The 22,490-nt window shown below is 36.8% G+C and overlaps 1 protein-coding gene across 3 annotated transcripts in view; it reads left to right on the forward strand.

Annotated features, from left to right (window-relative positions):
* The window catches only part of neo (ZP and PAN domain-containing protein neyo), a 247,095-nt gene that overhangs the window by 161,361 nt on the left and 63,244 nt on the right, over nt 1-22,490 (forward strand). For all 3 annotated transcript variants that reach the window (XM_069119967.1, XM_069119966.1, XM_069119965.1), the window contains one exon: nt 17,327-17,528. In XM_069119967.1, the coding sequence (XP_068976068.1) occupies nt 17,327-17,528 (202 nt within the window). The remainder of the gene's footprint in view (nt 1-17,326; nt 17,529-22,490) is intronic.

The raw sequence follows: 22,490 nt of genomic DNA on the forward strand, positions 1-22,490 counted from the left end.
TGAGTAAACGGTAGATTCGAATCGGAAGAGACTCATATTGCTGTGCCTTGGAGTGCCAACATTGTTTTGGTTTGCTAGGTTCAGAGGTGAACGAACTCTGGACAAAACATTATCGCCGCTATTTGTAATCGTCAACCGGAGTTACATTTGAACTTTTTATAACAACACCGGTTGATATAAATAGACGGACAATCATTATAGCGAGTCATACAGTCGAATAACGAGCGTAGAGTTGAACAGTAGCATTGAGCATACGACGATTACGACCGATATACTGTCTCTGTGTTTGTACTTGAAGTGATTTTAATATAATCAACTATTGCGATTTTATCACTCGTCTGTTTAATAAACCAACCAACAGGTATAATTCACTTCATAAAAGTATTTTTCGTCTAACTTATAATTTAGAAATTATAGATAAAAACTTCATCAAGTAATAAGATAATGACACAAAATTTTACAATTACAGCTACCAGTTTTACATTGACTTTTACAAACAAGTTTAATCGTCGTAATATCATATTGTCTTGATTAGTACACATATGTCTTGTTAAAAATAACCGAATGTCCAGATAGTTTCGAAAAATGTATCCAATTATAATCTCACTTTTAAGATATTATAATAAGATATTAAATGAGGTAAAGATATTATAATCTCCAAATATGTCATAGAGATATTACACACATAGTAGCACATAAAGTGTAGATGCACTGCAGTTATTCCAAAACATTATCGAAAGAAAAATGTACATAGCTGGGCATACATTATCGATACGTTTGCAGACCGATTTCTTACACTTTAGCAGTGCGTTCTAGCGCAATCAGTATTCAGAATTCCAGCGTTTTCTTTGTGGTTGATTCTCTTCACTGGGGCATGCAAGTCTCGACAAAAGAGACAAAGGGGAGGCTCCGGTACAAGTCTTTCAAGGCACACAGTTGCTTCGTGGATATACGTATGTATAGTATGTATGTATATCCACTCGACGCTCTTGAGCTTGCCAGCGAGTCATTTTTCACTCTTATCGGTCGGTGTCTTTATTTAAACGCGAATCGAGAGAGACTTCGTGTATAGGAAAGCTCGTAGAGAAAAAGAAAGAGAGAGAGAATGATAAAGAAAATCGCGACAATATCGTCGTCGAAACTTTTCCAACGATGTAGGTGGGATAAGTAGCTCGGACGAAGTGGGGGCTGGTCCCATCGAGTAAAAAGTTTTCCTCGCGCGTTTTGATGGAAAGTCGTGCAACTAACTGGGCCGATACCAAGTTAGCGCTCCTGGTGTCCGAGAGATTTAAACTTTGTTGTTGCATACTTTGGATATAAAGAGGTTATAGTGCGCTCTGGGCGAAGTCGCGAAGCTGAAACCGGAAACTGAAAAAGAAGGGCGGAGGGACCGACGCCCGTGGGAAATTGTTTATCAAACGTTCCGAGGCTGCCACACTTTGAATAAATAAAACTATCCGGTTGAAATCAAGTCGCGCGATATACTGCCCTTCTACTACGAGTAAAATTAATTTTACGATTTCCACAGCAACTGCCTCAAGTCACAGAGGGATAGTCTTGGCCGATGTAGTTTAGGATCGTTATTTGGAAAATTGAAACCAACGATCTCGATTTCCAGGCGGGATACCACATGCATAAAATATTCCATGATTCGACTTGGCTTGGTTTCAGCTTTTAGCATTACCAGCTTCGAAACGTATGCGCCACGGTTAAATTCTAACTGCTGATCAAAGAGGATTATAAGCTTAAGTCAGTTTGCCTTGCAACAAACGAGGTTGACAACACCGGCAAAGGTCGGCTACGGAATCCGATAGAATTCCAAAGCTGGCTGCCGCTATCTCGTACCCGCTACCGGGTGAAACCGGAGAAAAATATAGGAACATCAAGAGAGATGGAAATGGAAGAAATGAAAAACTGTGAGAAATTGTAGCATGAGATGATAAAGTAATATGAGTCAGTAGCATTCCAACGAATTCCTATGATATTGCGTACCATCGTTTTATTTCAATTCCTGCAATTTCATATGAGATACGCACGCGACATAGGAATGTGCAAACATATAATTAAACTTTCTCAGTCAGAATTAATTAAGTGAAATCGGTGTCACTACGGTTTATTTAAACCTGGCCTATTAGCTAAAAACGTTTATGTCCCTATAATAACGTTAGTACTTCTTTTAGTCGCATTATTCGTTCGTGTCATTCAACTGTTCGAAAAAGAAGTTTCAAGGATCCCCTAATTGCGGTTACGAGCGTTATCCATATTAAACAACAAATTGTTTCATCTTGCTACGGATTGGATATTATCCGATAGAATGCATTCCAGAGCTGCAACCACACAGAACGAAAGCTCGGAAGGAATCACAGAAGCGTTAACGAAAGATCAAGGAAATGATTTCACGATCTGATTGTCCGGTTATTTACTGTCACTCGCTACGTTACGTCGGGTTATTCACCATCGAACCATCCTTGGATAACGGGGCCTGGCCGCATTCCAACGTCTGTGGCGGCGTTGCAACGCCATAACGCCGCACGTGCATAACGCTAGGGCCCCGATGCATAATAACGATTTTCAGACGAAACGAAAAAACCACACGAAGCCAACCGAAAGCATTTGCTGGCCGACATTAACATTTTTATGCGTGTCATCGAGCCGCAGTTTTACGCAATGATCGCAAGGGCGCTACCTTTTCATTCTTTGATAAGGATGGCTCATTCTGGAATAGATGAAACCCATTAGAAAGTAACGACGATCAACATTATACGGGTCTGCAACGACGTTGCTAAAACGATTTTAAAATGGAAGAGATTGCTTTCAGCTATTTCCATCTATGGCCACGTTGGTCAACTGGGAGTATCCAGGGTAGGGTTTCAAACGGGCAATATTACCGTCGCAATTGCGTTGTAAAAATATTACTGCTTTTTATGCGATAAAATATCGTCGTGTAACCGAGAGCAGAGTTATTATTTTGCGCGAAACCGAGTCAAAGTCAAGTGGCTTGGTACATTTTTGGCTGTGAGCTTCAGCTTAATGAATTTTAGGTCGCTCTTGGATGTCTGACGGACGTTGAACGAGTAAAACAAACGGTTACACGAGACTTTTGTCATGATTATACACACATATATCTCGTTAATTCATAACTGTTTGTACATCGAGGAAAATTTCATTTAGAATTGGATAATAATATTACTTTTCATTGTGGTGAAAAATATGCTGGATTGAAATAACAGACAGTATACCACTGCTATGAATAATGCAATATGTGGCTTCTAGGAGGCGCATTGTTTAACTTCATCCACCGAAGAATAGAGAAAAGCGATGACGAAAAATTTATAAAAATTGAAGTATCAATTCGCAATTAAAATTACTGATAGTAAGGTGATAATAGTACTTTGATTGATTTTTCACTAAAAAAAATTCCCAACCTGAATACATTTTCTTATCCCTCGAATTCTGTGGAAGACCTAGTAATTGCAAACTTTTGGCCAACAGTATGTGAAGTAAAAGTTGATAAAGTGAGCGTAGTTTATGATACGTTGACATTTTATCTCTACTATTATGTTGACTACTCTTGGTTGAATTTTTTAACGACACATTTGGTTGTTGAATCAAAGCAAGTTGCACAAATTTCCAAATTTATTATCTGCGAACACGCATTGTAACAGTTGCCGCATTCTTGAAATTGTCGTTTCGCCTAAGGTTAATTGCACAACACGAATGCCGTAGTCGAAGGGTGAGCTTCACGCGATGCGACATGCATGCAGGATCGTTTACGGTGGGCGCAGCCATCGGTATAACCGCGAAGTCGCGGCTCGGCGCCGCCAGCAGACTACTGTGACAAATTACACATAATTCACGAGTCAATTTCACACACGGTTGTCCTGCCAGGAGAGACAGCGCCGTTGAATACGAGCGTGCCAGGTTAATTCGAGGAACGAACGACTTGAACCGTGAACGGAAGTAAACACGCCAGCAACGATGATACGTGCAGATCTTCGTAACGAATGATTGGTTGCTTTGCCGAGCGATAACGGTCGGTCTACGCAAATTGCTTGGTTTATTCTAATTCTAAGAAACAGGTGTCTTCGACAAATTGTATCAGTAATTCATATCGGTAATACCAAAGGTGGTATTCAAGGAAGAAACATGAAATATGAACTGCGATATTGAGCTATCTAAGAAATTCTTGCTGATTTTTATTGGTTGCATTTGAATACGTGGAAGTAAATGAAAGTCAATGAATACAATATATGGGATTCCTGTATCGTAGATATATTCAAGTAGATATTCAAAATTGGTATTTTTTTTATGTAATCCATAAATAAAACAAACTATACTCTTGATAAATATTTATTATTTTGCTATACAGTGATGATGTAATAATTGGAAAATAATAAATTTTTAGCTGGAAAATGAGGAAGATTTATTAGCAAAATTATACGTATTTCAAACGGATATGACACACTTAGGCAGATATTTTGCGACTGACTGCATACATAGTCTAAAGAGATTCGTTACAGTTGGTTAATTCCTCTGGACGTGATAATGTCTCAAACATAGAGAGAGATCAAATGTATCTCTGAGGTTTGGAGTAGCTCATTCAATTGTATTGATTTCCCTGAATACGTTCATATAAATGAAAATAGGTGAAAACATATGAAATTCATATAACAATTGTAATTTAACAAATTTAATTATCTTCTCATATATCCTTTAAAAGCAGATTCGTTATAATTGGTTGGTCTTTCTAACAGCTATAGTAAATACATTAATGGCGAAGAGAGAAAATATTTAACGTTTTAGTATTTGTGTAAACAATAAGAATAAAATATCAAATGTGATTTGAACCATCAAAGATGGTTATAAAGACAAAATCGTTCCATGTTTTCTAGCTATAATTCCCATCATTCCTTGAAATCGGAAATTTAATACAATTTAATAAATTATGCAAAAATACGACATATCAAGTTACCGTTAAATGTGTGTAGGAAGATCCGTTACTCGTCCCGAGATCGTTCAAATTTATGGCAAATTTATGTTATTAATTCGACATTGGATTGTAACAACGTGTTTCACCTTATATGTATAGTAGACACATCAGGTGTTTAACAAAGGTGTTTAATATGAATAGTAATTAACGAAATATCTAACTGTACCGTATTTTAAGAAATTACTATGAAGGGATAGGTCGATATCAGCATAAAGCGAAGAGATAATAATTGCTTCTTGAATCATATCTAAACATGAGAATATTTATAAATATTATATTTACATTAATGCTTATCAACTTTACAATAAATTGTACTTACACTGTATCTATTTATACGTACAGTATACTAACGGATGAACAGGAATTAAAATTGAGATTAGTTTAATCAACTTTGTTCGTCATAAATGTATTTCTACTAAAGTTTCCTTTTGGATCCTACGTGGAAGAAATATCCATAGAATATAAGATTCTTCCGTGATAGCGTAACTGGTATGGAGTTATAACTTATGGCTTATGTAGCTCATCACGTGTCACCATTATCACATGCCACAGATTAGTACGTAATATAAGAGCTCCGGTAATACACATACGCTGTACTGTATTTAAATACCGGCTCTTAAGGAATAATAAATCCTTCGTGCTACCGTTACTCAAATCGTAAGAGGCGAGGTATTAGTTGAACCGTTTATTAGAGATTCAACTGTAAATGTAATTATTCAAACATCTCCAATCTTCAGTCTAGATTGGTATCGTTGTGTCGCAGGTGAACCGGAACAGTTTAGGTTACGTTATATAATTTGCAGTGTACTTTGTTTTAATTCGTATTTCATATTTTATGTGGCACGAACTATCAATGATACTTATCGTGTAACATATAGAATACAAGTTAAAATAAAATATTTTAAAACTAAATAATGTGACTTAAATTTAGTTCAAACTATATAGTTGACTATAATAAGATAACAACAATTGGAGATTAAGATAATCGATAAGATTCGGCCACGAGTATATTCGTTCACAACTCTGCTGATCAAATTTTCCTTTCTTATTATATTTTATATTGGTTAATGATGATAAATGATTTTATATAGCATTTGTTCATTGTCCACAATATATAACTTTTATATACATTCTCGCATGTATTTCAAATTATAAAAACATAACGATCGTATCTCATCACGATAACCATTAAAATTTAAAAAGATTCCGTATAACGCACATAATATATCTACAAGAATTTCCCATAATAATAGTTCAAATATTTTCCGACGCTACATTCCGTTACGAACCCAAATATCCCTCAGCAAACATGTGAAACCACCATTCTTTTACCCCCATACAAGCTAAACCTCTGAACATTCCACTAGTCGACGTCAAGGTATCGTTTTACTAGCATCGAGTCCACAAGACCGAGTTCAAAAACCTTAGCGATTAATACGGGCTGAGTCTGTTTTCGTGTGTCCAATGACAAGGAACGCGGAGCATTGCGTGTCGAGTGATCGCGTCAGCGTTGAATACCGAAAGAGTGTACACAGTGGATTTGAAATAGCCGTGGGAAGTACCGTGGGTCCGATGCCTTTCGAATACTAAATACCCCCGGCAGTCGACTACACTTGGTACACGTAGGCAAAAGGTGGCAGGTAGCCTGCTCGATCGCTCGGAACCAAAGCGTTAAAGCGTTCGTTGTCGCAATACGGGTGCCCGCGCCTCTGGACACGCGCGTGTGCGTGCAAACGCATGTATCGTTTCGCGGTTGTGGCCGCGGATATCCAGGTAAGTAAGGCATACGTAAGCGAATACCTTCCGTGTACGCTTACATCGCGGTAGTATATGTTCACGGTGTCGTCAAACGACCAGCCACGAATGCCACAACATAAACAGAGAGAGAGATAGAGAGAGAGAAAGGTTGAGATCATTCGTGTCCACCGGAATTTATGGGGTCCGTTCGAACAGCACCGCTACAGCTTGCTGCTGAATTTGCATAGAGTCGAACGCTAATAGTCGGAGATAACCGAGCTAGGAAGAGACACCTCCGACGATCGCCGGGGACGACGCCTTTATGCCACGCGAACTTTGTGTCGACAATCTTGACGAATGAATTTTGATTCTTTTTTGCAGAATATTGTTTCTCCCTTTTTTAATATATATTAATACGTTGAGTGCGGATGACTCGATGTCATCGACATTTAACATGCGAAGAAAACAAATTTTCCGGAGCTTTATTGTGTAAAACTTTGACGATGAAATAAACGTATGATAGAATATGAATATCGGGAGTAGTTTTATGATATCATCGATAAGAAATAAAAAATTGTTCAGAGAAATAGGTATTGAGCTGTAGGTATAGAAATAATATTAATATAGACTCCTAGCTATAGATATAGGTGTGGTTCTGCCATACTAGGATTAAGCAACTTCGATTAAGATTGAATTTTGCTGTGGTAGTGTTTTGAATAACGACTGATTGATATGTAGGTACGGGTAGTACCTGGTTTAAATATTCGAGTAGTACTTATGTCAAGTTGTAGTAGGTAGACTGAGTGGAAACTTGTTGCATTGAATATGTAGTAAACTAAGTGGAAAGCTAGTTAATGTTGATGTGTATCATTACTTAATTCGAACTTGGTTAATTACATCTTTCTTAGGCTTAATTCGTATTTGTAGTTTGAACTCTTCTAATTCGCATTTGAAATATTTAAAGAATATAAATATAAAATATATATACAGGAATATAAGCCAAGTAAAATGAAGTTTTTAAAAAATCAAAGATTTAAACAATATAAATAAATGATTTAGTTAATTCTATAACAAAGTATTGGATATAAAGATGGAAGAATAAAGTTCGACTATTATTGAAATAACAATAATAAATAATTATAATACATAATTAAAATAAAAAGATTCTACTAAAAGAGTACCAATACTTCACAGAATTATAAGTCATTAAAGAATTCATTAATATAATTCATTAATATGTATTTATAGATACACAAATTATAACAACGAAAAGATTTTTGAAGAATAAAATACGTATCTAAATAATGGTCTTCATTGAATTAGAATCTAAAAGAATAGATGTCTCCATTATTTCGATGGACAGACTCTCGTTCTGTTTATGGTTTCAGAATCTACAAACGACATACATCGAAGTCGTTAGTCATCGTGCTCGGAGCAACTTCTCTGAAAGCTTCCGAATCGATTAATACCAATGTTGCATAGTCATTCGTAGTTCAAAGGTTACTGCTGGTCGTGAAGGTATAACCAGTAGTCATTGACTTCGTCATACCTGACCATTCGACTATTTATCTCATCTTACAGCTACCTGAGGTAGCCAATTGTGTTCGATAAAGCGTATTAAAGTCCTACACGTTGGAACTACCAAGTGGAGAATTACGTGTAGGAAGATCGTTCTTTAAAGGATTTTACCAACACATCATTACACGCTGAGATCGATGTATGCAAATACTGAACAGTTTAAAGATACTATAGAAGAGAGTGTAAAGCGCTTTCAGTGTTGAATTACCGTAAGATAAGATCCCTGTTCAGAGATTGATGAAAATGCGCGTGTTCAATAATTGTTTTATTGTTGAGATATACTTTTATTCTTTTAAATCAAGAGAAGAATACCAGATTAAATTTTTCTTAAATGCACAAAAAGAAAAGGTATATTTATATATATATTTACACATATGCTTAGAATTCGCTATAGAATACCAAATGCGATTTAAATTTTGTTCAATCCATTTTCTAGTTTTATCCTTCTTTTAGTTCAAACAGTAGAGATTTCATGATAATAAATAAATATGATAATAAACTTTTTATTTCAAGAAATAATATTATTCACAACCGATTCATATAATTAGTAAAAAAGTAGTAAAAAATCTCAGTTAAAATCACAATATTCAGACAGTTCCAGTTTTGTCACATTATATAACGCTATATTTCGTATTATATAAATTCCAGTCTACTTTTAAACATTACTAGCAATCTCAAAGTCATTACACGATAATTCCTCCAAGAATCTACTATTAGATCCATAGATTGACAGCGCCCAACCTTATGTATACATAATCAGAAGTCTTCATCGTCTATCCTCAACAGTAATATGCTCATGGCTTCCATTAAGCGATCCAGACAATCTATTCCACGGCTGATTTTCTCCTGCGTGTAAAAAGTGCATCGAAAGGTAAAATCGCAAGGTTACAAGCATATTGAATAGACAGGGCGTGCGTGCTCGAAGTGCGAACAGTTTCCGGCGAAGCAACGAAAGTAATTACGTTATTGGAACCGCTCCTCTGTTCAGTCGTGCAGATCTGGTCGCGTGCTCGTGACTCAGCTAGTACGTGGTGTTGTGCTTGAACGGCACCGGTTTGCATAGGTTGTGCTTTGTCTCTCTCTCTCTTTCTCTCCTTCTATCTCTCTCCATAGACCCAGCTAGGCGTGGTTTCGTGTATTAAATTCTTGCTGCGCCTGATGGGGTGCACGGTGCATGCACGCAAATTAGAAACATACCATCACAGATACACGGTCTGCGCCCTCGTGAAGCGTACTCGTTCTGACGACATTACGCGGCCTGAAAAAGTGACGAGCCAGTCCGCTGCGAGCTTCTGCCTTCAGCTCGCGTCGCGCTTACGTATTTACGACAATTATACAACAGCGAAATGCATATTTTCGTGTCTGAGGCAAGATGGTCCCCGTTGAAGGCGTGCGCGTGTTATCGCGTCCTCGTTGCGCCCGACAGCTTTACGTCGCGGTAACTTTGTTACGATTATCGTGGCTAGACTCTGCCTGAAAGGATGCTCATTTCATTTGCCGAGGAATTGGTTGAACTAGAAGGAACACGTGCTTGGAATATTGTATTCTCTGCGGCTGCGGACCACGCAGTCCCGTTTCGTGACACGTTTTAGGGAAGATATTGCTACATTCAGCTAATTGCCCTCACGTTTGGTGAAAATATTAAGACGCGTTGGAAGTACACACTGAAATTTTGGATAAATAATTAGAGAAGATTGTACGAAGATATGTTTACATTTATGAAATGTCCGTTTTCCATTCGAAATGGTTGGCTTATTTTTTAGACTTATTTTTCAGATTAAAAAGTATATGTATTTGGAATTTTAAAAATGTATTTTAAGTAAGTCCATCAAACAGCAATTAAAGCATACAGAATTGTATAGAGATTTCGTTGTTGAAGAATTTGTTGAAATGTACATTCTGTGTTTATAATATGAGATCAATATATGTAAGAAATATACATTCAGAAATATATATATCGCATTATTTTCTTATTACTTGTTTCCTTTCCAGTAACAATATTATTACAATAAATTAGTACCGGTATCAATACCAATATCTCGGTATCTTTATATTACAGAATGAAATAATTATAATACATTTATTGATAAGGAGAGAAACAATATTTCCAAAATGCTTCGAACGTTTCGAAATAATTCAACGGAATACGTAATGCAGCACGAAGGGCGAATGTCGCGACATTTTTGAAAGTAAAATTTCGAAGACACGCGGCTCTGGACGCATTATCCCCTGGCGTGTCACAGGGTGAAAAGAAAAAACAGCAAGGGCGATGGAAAAGTGGAAAAAGAGAAGTGGTCGTGACGAGGAGGACAAGCACGACAGTCGAAGAATGTTAAAAGTACGAATGCATTCAATTCCTCGAATTGCATCACTGTCTGCCGAGCAGACAAGAAGGCGGAGAAAAAGAGAGCCTCTATCGAGTGCAAAGGGCGATTGAAAATGTTGGCGCTGATTCAACGAGAAGACTTTTCTTATTCAGACTTTGTATACATGCTAAACTTCAGCGTACGCTTCGTATTCGCTGTACGGACAAATTTGAACGAAGCAAAATATTTTATTCGAACATTAGTCAATAGATGATTAACTATAACGAGACGATGCTAGGCAAACAAAAAAATGGTCTTCGTTTTTCTTCAGATTCTTAATCAGTTTATTACAATTCAGACGATTTAAGTTTAATTAATTTGATATCATATTATCAATATGAATATGTTATATATCTTCGAGTCTTAATGCTGAGTCAAATTACTTGTATTGAAATGTAATAAAATGTCACTTACCTCAAATTATCGAGGAACAAACTAGTTTATAGAATAATGTAACCAGATATGCAACTAGAGTTTATATAATAAGAATTTGTTGATTTCTTTCATTGCATTAGATTTTTCGTCCATTTAATAGGAGTTCAGACGGTAGAAGCTCGTTTAATCAGACACTAACTAAAGCTTCGTTCCAATAAATGGAGTCCCACCGTAGCTTGAGACCACTTTACTGATGTGGACCTATTATTTTACTTGACTTGAAATATTCTTCCTAATTTTAAGTTGAGGTTCTTTCAACTGACTTGACTTGAAAGAATCAACAGCTGCTATCTAAAGGAATGTTATTTCTAGTCTCATACTTGGTATTACTTCCTTGATCTAAATCAACTTTTACTATCTAGTTTGTATTAAGTCCTGTTCAAATTAATTGAATTGTTCAAATTCGAATAATTTAGTATCGAGTAGTATCACTCGTACAATTCTGCAAGTTACTTCGTTTGAATTGAAGTCATGTAAATATCAAGCGAATATCGATGCCTGAAACGACATCAAGCGAAAAGACGCATGTCACTTAAATTTACATGAACAGGAACTAAAGTTGAATTGAAGGAACTTAATTAATCCGAAGAGGTTCTAAACGGTTGATTGCTAATTAATATTAGAATGAATTTCATTGAATATGTGAAAGCAGATGGCAAACAGAGTTTGGACAAAAATATTCAACACAAAGTACCAATACGAAATAAAATAAAACTTCTGCATGTATATCGTATCGGTTTATTAATCGCCGGTTTATCGGTTTATTAAAGAAATGGAGAAAAACCGAGTTATTTCGATTGCGATTCTTTTGCAATCGTTTGCTCGGTCCGATTATTTGTCGTTTCTTCGTTTTATGGAGGCTGCGTCAACTCGTGAAAGCCAGTACAATTGCGCAACGTCCGGTTGGTGGCTACTTGAAAAACTGTGACTTTACACGGCACGTTAAGCCCGCGTAACGACCGGCCACAATTATGCGCTGGGAAACGAACGTAAAAGTACACGGCACAATCTTATTGCGGGTGGTCCGGTAACCATCGTTACCTTAAAAAAAAACTTATAGAAATGAAACTGTACATGAAAATTTGTGTAATGACAGCTGCCAAGATAAAAAAGGTTTTACTATAACAACGAATCTGCATTGTACACACGTGCTTATAGAAAATAATAATTATTAAGGAATTATAAATTGTAAATGAAATGAAACTAGATTGGGGAAAAGTCTAATGCAAATGAGAGGATTGCGTGACTTTATGCGCACTGATTTCTTCTCCAAAGTATTCGTACGAGTGCACTCTACTCTTAAACAATAACGTATTCTGTTCTGTGTAATATATCACGAACATGATACGTAACATTTAAAATCACGGTACTAGAGGGATAAACGATAAACGTATGATTCATTGCGTTAGATTTTTCTCCACTGGAACATCTGTAATTACAACTCTTCCCTTTGATCAGCTCTATAGTATATAATCCAAATTAATTCAAACCTGAATAAACTCGAAAGCTAATGCGGTAATTAAGCAGCTCGATTAAATAATTATTCACTGTAGTTAATGTAGCGTTGTTAAACATATTTACAGAGTGTGAAATAGTAATTATTAAGAACAATTACTGGACAGAACAGGCTTGGAAAAATCTAGTCAGTTATCGAATGGCGTGGTATTCAATTTCACTCTAATATTCAATTTGCAATAATATAGATGTTCACGCAATTTCTTACGGTTCGTTAAGTGTGAAGGTTACGTCGATGATGGTGTAAGCTTGTACGATAGTCTTTACTTCTATCGAGTTGTATTTAATTTATTTATGAGAAACGAGCTATACATAGATATTTGAAATATGATCGCATAGTGGAGTGGAACACCGTTTATGATTCATCGATAATAGAAAATTATCTTGCAATGGATTAAATTAACTTCTTCCATGACTGCCGCCAATTAAAGAACAAAATTAAGGGACTTAATTTGTAACGTGTAGCAAATTTAATTTCTAAGGAATTATGACCATAGAGCATGGTTTCCAATATGGAAACCTTTATTATCATAATCGATTGCATCTTTGATTTGCTACAATACTAACACAGCTAGATAAAGAAAATTTGTTTGTATCCGGATGTCTAATCCGTGATTCTTAAAGATACAAGAACACAATCTTTAATACTTTCAAGACTGAATATTTTTTATTGAATGTTTTTCTGTTGATTATTAACAATAATAAATAGTAATTCTAATGAGACAAAATAGTATGAGAACGTTTATTGCGAAACAATCATCACGTCAGTAAATTAATAATCCCACCACTTAACAGTGAAAAAATTTCTTTTTCTTCAAGAAATATTATCCACATCTACCGTATATTACTGAAAGAAAAAAATTCAAAACAGTCTCTAAACCACGACATTCTGCCCTGGTTCGAGTGATCTCGGTAATATTCAAAGTGGAATGCTTAGCGAGACCACCGTGTATCGGAATGCGAGAAGAATCGCGGAAAGTCCACGTAAGGAAGGAATTTCATTGCCTTTGTTCGCAAAAGGAAGAGAGCCGGAGGGACGCGACAGGGAGGAATAACAGCGGTTAGAAAAAGAAAGCGAGAAGAGAGAAAAGGGGTACCGGAGAGAAGATAAAGAAAACCAAGATTGTACATCAAGTTCACCGCGACGAGGAGTCCGAGGAAAGGGTTGGGACATTGTCGATGCCACTTGAGGTTGAACCGTATCTAAATGTAGCTCGTATATCAGAAATCGAACTATTCCACGGGTACCATGGAACACAGACGCTTTACTTGCATCATTTTGTGCGATCGCCGTTCCGTAATACCGACGCTGCAGATGCGGCCAGCTCTGGGCCGTTCCGCATTTCCCTCGATGTCGTGACAACTTACACGTGGAAGTTTCCTTTCTGTTACTTCCTTACTAGCCGCGCTCACAAAGAATCCCTCTGTCTCGGTATATGAAATGATGTAGAATGTTGCGGTGGAACGGTGCACCGGTCGATAAATCTGTGCTAGATTTATGACGATATAAAGCTATTTCGTTTCGCTTAAGTACGGAGGCGCACGTCCTTCCGAAGCGGAAGATTTTTCCAGAGCGAAGTGGTCGGACGATAAGACGCGGCCCCGAGACGAATAACCCGCTGATAGAAATGAGCTCGATACGTTGCCGGAAAGTAGAGAAGCGTCCGGTTTTGCAAGGAGACGACGATAGCTTTCAAGGCAAGCACGTTAATCTCCCTACTATTCCACTTTCGTATCGTGACAGAAATTAAAAGATTTATGACTGTACGCAATCTTGCTTGGAATCTGCATCCCCAGCCGAAGAAATGGAAGTAGGAATGTAAGGGAAGCTGGACTAGCGCCAGAGCGTCGTGCTCTCAGAGATTGGCAGTTTCGATTCGACACGCTTATTGTTTTATTTCGCTTCATACGCTCAACGAGCAATTTGTATTCCTCCACGTTGATGGATAGCGTGCGACTTCCGTTACAAGTACGACTTACTAGATTTTATATAGTGCAAGACGTACGACAAGGATTGGCACAATTAAATAGTCTACTATGCAAATTATAAGTTTGATTTGTTGAATATTAAACGGAATTTCTTAAATTCTTGCATTCTATAAAACGCATAATAGTTCCAAACTTTCGATCAATATATAAGTGTAAATATATAATTACGTATGTATGAGTGATATGAATAGTATAAGTGAAATTGAGTAAGACTTCGTGTCAAACACGATCACGTTATAATAAAAGTAACCATCGTTCTAAAAAATTATCGTTTATTATTATTTGAGAATTTGTCTTAAACGACACGGTAAGCAGAAATTCATACTGAACGAAACCCAGTGAAATAAATAACGATCATCAACCGTTTCATGATAAAGTTAAATTTCCCTTCAAGAATTAGTCTTGCTCGGTACACTTAACGACTAGTATTTATCACGCATTTGGGCGTTCAGGTATTCCAACAGTAGTTTGCGGTATAGCAGGTACGGGAACGATATTTTTCATAGCGAAACGAGCGACGCGGAAGGGAGCTGGTTAAACGAACGGTGAAAAATACGGAACGATAGCAGCGGTCAATACCACGGCCTACGTGTGACGCTTCTTTTCCGCAGTCCAGGTAGAAACGTTCTTTTCCTACGTGCGCAACTACCAAATCGATTCAGCTGGCTGATTACTTGCCAGGACCATTCCCATGTTAAAAAACCGAGAACGGTTAATTGATAAATCGTGTTTTGTGTCAACTGAAGTCACAGTTCTACGGATTTTTAATTAACCACCGTCAAAGGTTATGAATCAGAGCTAAAAGAGATCGCGATAATGCAAATAATTAAGGTGACCGTATTCTTTCCCCTTTACAATATTCGTTCTTTCTCGCGTCTACGAATATTCCCTGTAATTATCGCCAACATATAAAAAACACGAAAATATGAAAATTTCCCATTTCGTATTTAATTATCCTTTGAAGAAGAAAATTCGTTATAATATAATTTCTGTTATAATATATGCTAGTATCTATAGGTGACTGAATATTTTACTAAATTCGTGGTAGCGATAATTTCATTAAGTGTGAATGATTTCTATAAATTTATTTATCATAACGAGATAGCACAAATAATGGTAAATTTCAGAAAAATGAAAGAAAGATGATATCCATAATCGTCATTCTTCCAGATATTTTAATTTATCAAGTTGATCAGCATAGCATCTGAGCGATTCGTATCTTGAAAAATGAAAAGATGCCAGATAAGACATTTAGTGACTTGGATAGTGGGATTCATGACATTTCCAATTTTTAGAAGGAAATTCAATCAAGAAGAATATTTGAAGTCCTATTATACGTTGCTTAGAGACGAAATACATGAGAATATATGAAACTATATAAAGCGTACCCAATGCCTAACAGAGATGGTATTTTTCGATTAGAATAGGAGAAACGAAAGAAACGGTTGAGAACAATGTAAGAAGCGTGGAAAGCTCTCCGATAAAATTCTCTGGGTGCCTGTAAAATATTTACGATCCGACGATGTTCCATTATCTGGTAATGCGGTAGCATTATAACGAGTAAATGGTACCTGTCTTCTGCATATAGGTCCCCGGAAGTGGCCGTTGATTACTATAATGCGCTTATCCTTCGGCCCGTAACGAGTGAAGATCTTCCTACTATCCGACGTTCCACGAATGATTCGACATCGTAGATCGTGTCGAAGCCGCAGAACGAACGTTCGTTTAACGTTGTGGTTATCGTTGTGGTCTCTTGCCGACCATTAAAATTAGCTACAGTCATTAGTCCCGCGAAGCCTTCTAGAGCCAAGTAATTGAATATCTTTAGCGCCTGCTGGAAGATCGATGTTCCGTGTTTTGGCGAACCTGTTACCGCGTTAACTTGTTCTTCTCCCCGTGGCAGTCCCCCACTCCCTCTCTATCTATCTATCTATCTACCTATCTCTCTCTATCTCGCGGAAAACTTTTCGACGAATCACGATCGAAAATGCCCCACCTCTATCCGTCAAGTTTGCCGAGATTAATTATGATTTCGTAAAAGAGGGATGATGCGACAGCGACACTAGGGCGCAGAAATTATTCCACCACTTAACGCGGCCCCTGTCCTTCTCGACTCAACCATCGACAGGGAAAGAATAACGAGCTGCCCCGAGCGAGAAGTACTTTCGTCCGCTCAGAGTATAACAGTCACTCATCCGCATCAATATCAACTTGCGAAGTTGAATTAGAACATTCGTAGCTTCGGCACTGCGCGCCGTGCAATTTATAATTTTTAAAACATATTTTAAACAAGAAAAATATACACGCTGTGAGTATACACGCTGGTATTTTACAAAAATCAACGAATTATCTCCTTGTCTCGTAAATTGGGAAATTTAAAAACAAGTTTTCAAGCAATGACATACACGTATCACCATGATTTAAAAAGTTATTTTTAATAAAAATCAATAGTACTCCTTTAGACTAAAATTTTTACTCTTTTACATTATTCGACATATTTCTCGATAGAATGTATTTCAATATTTTAATCCAATTATTAAACGACGTGGCACCTTTAACGATAAAATTTGTAAATATCTAAAACCTTTCCTCCCTCTTTTACTGCATCTGTCTGTTTAAGAATATTCTCGTTTATATTTCGGAAGCGATAAGAGGAGAAATCCAATTTTTATCGGCCTAAATGTGTAACCTGATTCGACGATTTCTGTTGTTCCAGGCGCTCTTTCACAATCCCAGTTCCCAGTATTCACGATTTACGCTCAGAAGAGCTGCTTGGCTGTGAAACCATGCGAACGTGCCTGGTGTATCGACAGGGTCCAGGGGCATCGTCTTCAGGGGCACACACGCAGAACTATGAATGCCTCCTCGCGACAGCACTGTTTGGAGCTCTGTTTAGGCGAGAGAGACTTCCTGTGCCGGTGAGTATGAAACATGGCTATTTTTCGTTTGCTGCATCGCGAATCCTATTCAACGGACGGTCGTTTTCCGGCGACCTGGTTCTTTTTCCCGTCTTCGGTCGCGATATCCGCCTCCAGTGTTGCGGGTGGCAGAGGAGGCGGACGCACTCGCCTCGAGATTCAACGCGAATCGACACACGGCGCACAGGGCTCTTCTTCTCTCTTTTCGTCTTCCTCGAGTAGATCTTGGAGAATCGAAAGCACCTCTACACGCTCCGGTGCGTTTTCCAGTTATTGGGTTCCTCGATCGAGAAGGAGGACGTTACATCACGCCCCTACAGAGTCTCGAGTGTTTCTTGGTCATGAAGCGGCCATCCCCGACGTTTCATGCGAGCTGGAACATCGAAGGGAACGGTCGGGCTATCTTTCTGGAAAAGTTACAGAGAAATAGCTGCGAGCCACCCAGATTCCTCGTATATTTGTCATTTCACTGGATTTTTCCCTATTTACAGCTATAAAAAGTATTTGTTGTATGTGTTAGTGTTATAAGTTAGTTAGTGTTATAGGATGGAACGGTATATAGGGGCAACATTTTCTTTCTTTGTCACTCATGACTTCTGAAAGTGAACGAGAGAGAATAAACCCTCCTATAGCAGCGTTTAATCATTTCTGTCGATTTCATGAATTTTTCGTGATTTTAGTAATTTACTTGCTGTTTCTAGTGAATTATGTTTCTTTTACTCAATATTTGCTCGTTATATCACGAACAACATTTTATATATTCACTCTAGAATATTAATAACAGGACTACAAACTACTATGCTGCAGTATGAAAAATTCGATACTGTGAAAATGAAGCGTACATAGAGTCCGATAAAAAAAGATGGAGCTTTAGTAGATAATAAGACTATGCGCAAATACTCTTTTGTTTCCACGGTACGACTCCTCTGCCCCCGTGCGCCAGTCAACGCAGAACGTCGATTTTGTTTAAATATTTTTCTCGCTAAATATTTTACCGCGCTACATTCCCGCGTCTGCACGCGCGCTGTTTTTCATCGATGTCACTTTGCCTTCGCTCGAAGTCATTAGAGGAACGCTTTGATCGTGGTCGGACTAATTATGCCCACGTCACTGCGTTTTCTCCTCTCCCCATAGAAAATACCACGAAAAGGGGAGGAAAAAAATTGGCACGATATCGTGGCTATGCTACAACTGCAATTATATATCGATGACGGTGCGTCGGATTTTAGAAAAATTGACGGGATCTTGATCGTTATAATGATCATTCGGTCTAATTTGTAGTCGAGCTCGTTACCGTCAGTCGGATCGACTTTTCTTCCGCATTCATCTTTGAATACAAGGGTTTAGATATCGGCTCGAGTATACAGTTACCAGCCGGTTAAGTATATACATACATGTCATAAGATCTCGTTGATTTTATTCCAAAGATTATCGGAAATTGCGTAAGTAGATGCAGTAATGCATGTTAAAACCTTCTCATTATAGTTGCCCATAAAGGGGTGATCGGTGTAGGTTGAGTCAAGAGAATCAGGTGCCTCAGCGGTTAGATAAGAATTCGCGATTTTACAGATCCGTTATCTTCGTATCGTTGCAAACGATGATAATGCGTGCACGATTAGAGAACTTCTTCATTATGTTTGAATAAAATAAAGTTTAAATCAGAATCTAAATTTAATTGAAATTAACTAACTGTTTAGTTGTAAGTTTGTAAGTAGATTAATTATATCTTGAAAATGTTCTTCGTAGTAATTTTGACGAAGTTAGTTTTTAGGTAACAAATAAAAGAATCTTTTGACATTACGAATTGATATTACCTTTAATATTCAGAAACTTATATGTAAAGATTTTTGGACAACTCCTACTCTCTACTAAGATGCTTTTTGAATGAATTTAAAATCTTTGTCTAATTTTTAAATATTTCGAAGGGAAAAGTGCGTGTTTTCAATTATTCCACGATTAAAAATTTAATTTGAATTAAACATATTTTGTCTTTATTTCTTTATATTTGAAGCAAAGCTTTCCGCAAATAGTTACCGGGGAGATCTTTTTCTCCATATCAACAAAAAGCACGATCTTTTTTCAGTTATACGGTTTATAGTTATTTATTTCACATGAACATTATTCATTCATACGCGTCGGTATTCTTACACTTAAGTCACAGAAAGACCCGTAGCTTTTACGCAAATATTTGCGAAACCAGTAAACCTAAACGATTCTGAAGTTAAAAATATTTTAGTGTGGAAAATGGTAATGAAAAAGAAAAGCGTAAAAAGACAGAACAAAGAGAATATTCCAGCGTTTCAATTATATACCATCGACTCATTTTACTAATCGGATTTTTTCAGCCATAGGAGCGCACGAAGGTCCTTTGACGCAAAACGATCGCATATTTAATTCTCTTTTTCAAATAGTCTATTCTCCTCTGCTATCTGTTTAATTTCAAATATTTATGTCAAAGTCAGAATTTTAGAAGCCTTTGTTGCTTAAAAAGTGGGAATATCACGGATATAATTCTTCAAGCAGATCTAAGGTACAACAAAATTGATGTTTGATAATTGTATTGCAATTTCATGCATTTTTGGTCGAACATTCTTTTCTACTTACAATAAAAGGTATATGTTTTACTTAAATTATTTTCATATAAGTGATATTTAGATAATAACACGAGGAAAAGAATATTCTTTCGCGTGAATGTACGAAAAGATTCGTTTCTATTAGACCATAAAATTAAAATTTATCTGTCACAACCTACAATGTTAGGAATCTAAGGTGTACAGTTTAGACGTTCTAAATGCTTTTGATTGAATGCTGCGTTTATACACAAAAATTTCCCTTTATGTTTGTATTGTAATATATGAAGAAAAAGAAACTTCTAAAAAATTTTCGTCTGCCGTATTCGCATTTGACGTTAGTAGGAAATTCTATTGGATGTTCAGTGGATCATCGGTTGTCATACGTTTAATGGTTGTCTGTCCGTGGCTCGTTTGCAACCAGTTGTTACCTGTCATGATTATGACATGGTTAGTTATTAATTAACCTTTATACGGGGACGTTTGTCACGGTTCTGCTACTAGGAAATTTATACTGGTACATCTGAACGTTACAACGCAGTATAGTTTGTGCCAAGGGATTTATCATAGTGTATATATACTACACCCACTGTGTTGGAGCTAAGTGATAAATAATTTTGTTTTTAAAAGTCAGAATATATTGCTACATTCTGCAGGTTGGAAATTTTGAAACGATGAGAAATACTTCGGAGAAATTAAGTTAATTGTAATAATTAAACTGCATATCTTTATATATTTCTAGAAAATTGAGAGATACAAGAATGCGTAGAATCCATAGACATGGAAAAGTATCTAAAATATAATATGTACTAAGTAGAAAAATTCTCTATCTATCGAATCAATTCCAATTCTCTATATTCGCAAAGAATATAAATTTGGATAAATATCTGTAATCTAATAATAATAAAATCATTATATAATAAGAGGAGATTGTGACTCAAGAAAAGATTCAGTTGCCCTAATATGTAATATTAGGTTGTCCGAAAAGTTTCTTTCGTGTCATAAGGTGATAATAGATGAACAACAATTTCTGTTTTATATTATTTTATTAAATTAGGTATGATCCATTTCATTCTATTTCTATTATTATATTCGTGCACAATTCAATAAACTAATATAAAACAAAAAACATTATGCGTCTATTATTTCTTTATAAAACGAAACAAACTTTTCGGACAACCTAATAGATACATACGTTTTAAGTTAATCAGGGATCTTACCCTCAATAGTCCTTTTACAGTCAATTCGATAATTAAGAGACGTCAGGTTGATGCGAGGAATTTTAATCTATTAGCCGTGTGAAATATCGGGGTCCGGTAAGCATGCGGAAGAAGGGAGTTTCTTCCGATTTCGATAGAAACCGACGATGGAACGCGCGTTTATGCGATATCACGCCGACGCGTCAAGCTTCGCATTCGTGAGCAAGATTGAATGTGCACGTGCACACCTTGAAAGCACCTAAGCGAAAGGTCTCTGCCATCTGGTCGCCTCACGACGACCCTCGAAGCGAAGCTTCGACCCGAGGCAGGGTCGAGAGGTCCTTGCCCAGCCGGAACCATATCAAAAGTGGCATAGCTATGCGTTCGTATCTCGGAAACCGTGGAAAGGGGAGCAAGGACTTGATCTCCACAAGAACGAATGAAGTTCCGGATTGAAGACTCGTGCGTGGCTCGCGGATCCGACTCTATCATTCCGGAATTTCAGTTTGTTCAGCCGTGTATCAAATCGTCTTCCGCTTTCTTGCTATAGGAAAATATAAATGGAACCTTTCCTCCCGTAGTTTTATTTCCATGTTCGCGAGGTATTTCAAAGCTCGTTCGCAAGATCCTTCGTGTTATCTTAAAGTCGTTATTGCATATATAAAGGTATACTTATAAATAAGTGTAGATTTAAAATTATAGATAAGAACTGATTAAGTTTGATAATGCACACGATGCATGTAATATCAGAAAATGTATAAAACAATTCTCTATCTACGAAATATAGTACTTTATCTAAAGTAAAAAAAAATGTACAAATTTGTACATCAAAATTTTTTGATACAGACAGTAAAGCATCTTCGCAATCTCCTATATAAAAAAAATATAATTTCCTGTTTAAGATAAATAATTTATCTTCAAAAATTCAAATACGCGATTTCGTAAAAATTTCGTAAAAATCTAGTTGTCAATTAAAGTTCCACTAAAAGATCCATTCTCAATTTAAAATATTATAAAATATTCACAAAAGAGAAAGAGAGAAAGAGAGTGAAAATTTATTGTCTCGAATGTTATATGTTTACGAGAAAAGGTACGATGTAAGGATCTGTAGAAACACGAGGGTTTGGTTTGGTATCACGCTCGCCGCTCGAAACGCGGAAGAGATAATGAGGAGGAAGCGAACGTCTCCATTA

Source organism: Bombus flavifrons, chromosome 9 (genome assembly GCF_040668555.2).
Source record: "Bombus flavifrons isolate JBK064 chromosome 9, iyBomFlav1_principal, whole genome shotgun sequence".
NCBI lineage: Eukaryota > Metazoa > Arthropoda > Insecta > Hymenoptera > Apidae > Bombus > Bombus flavifrons.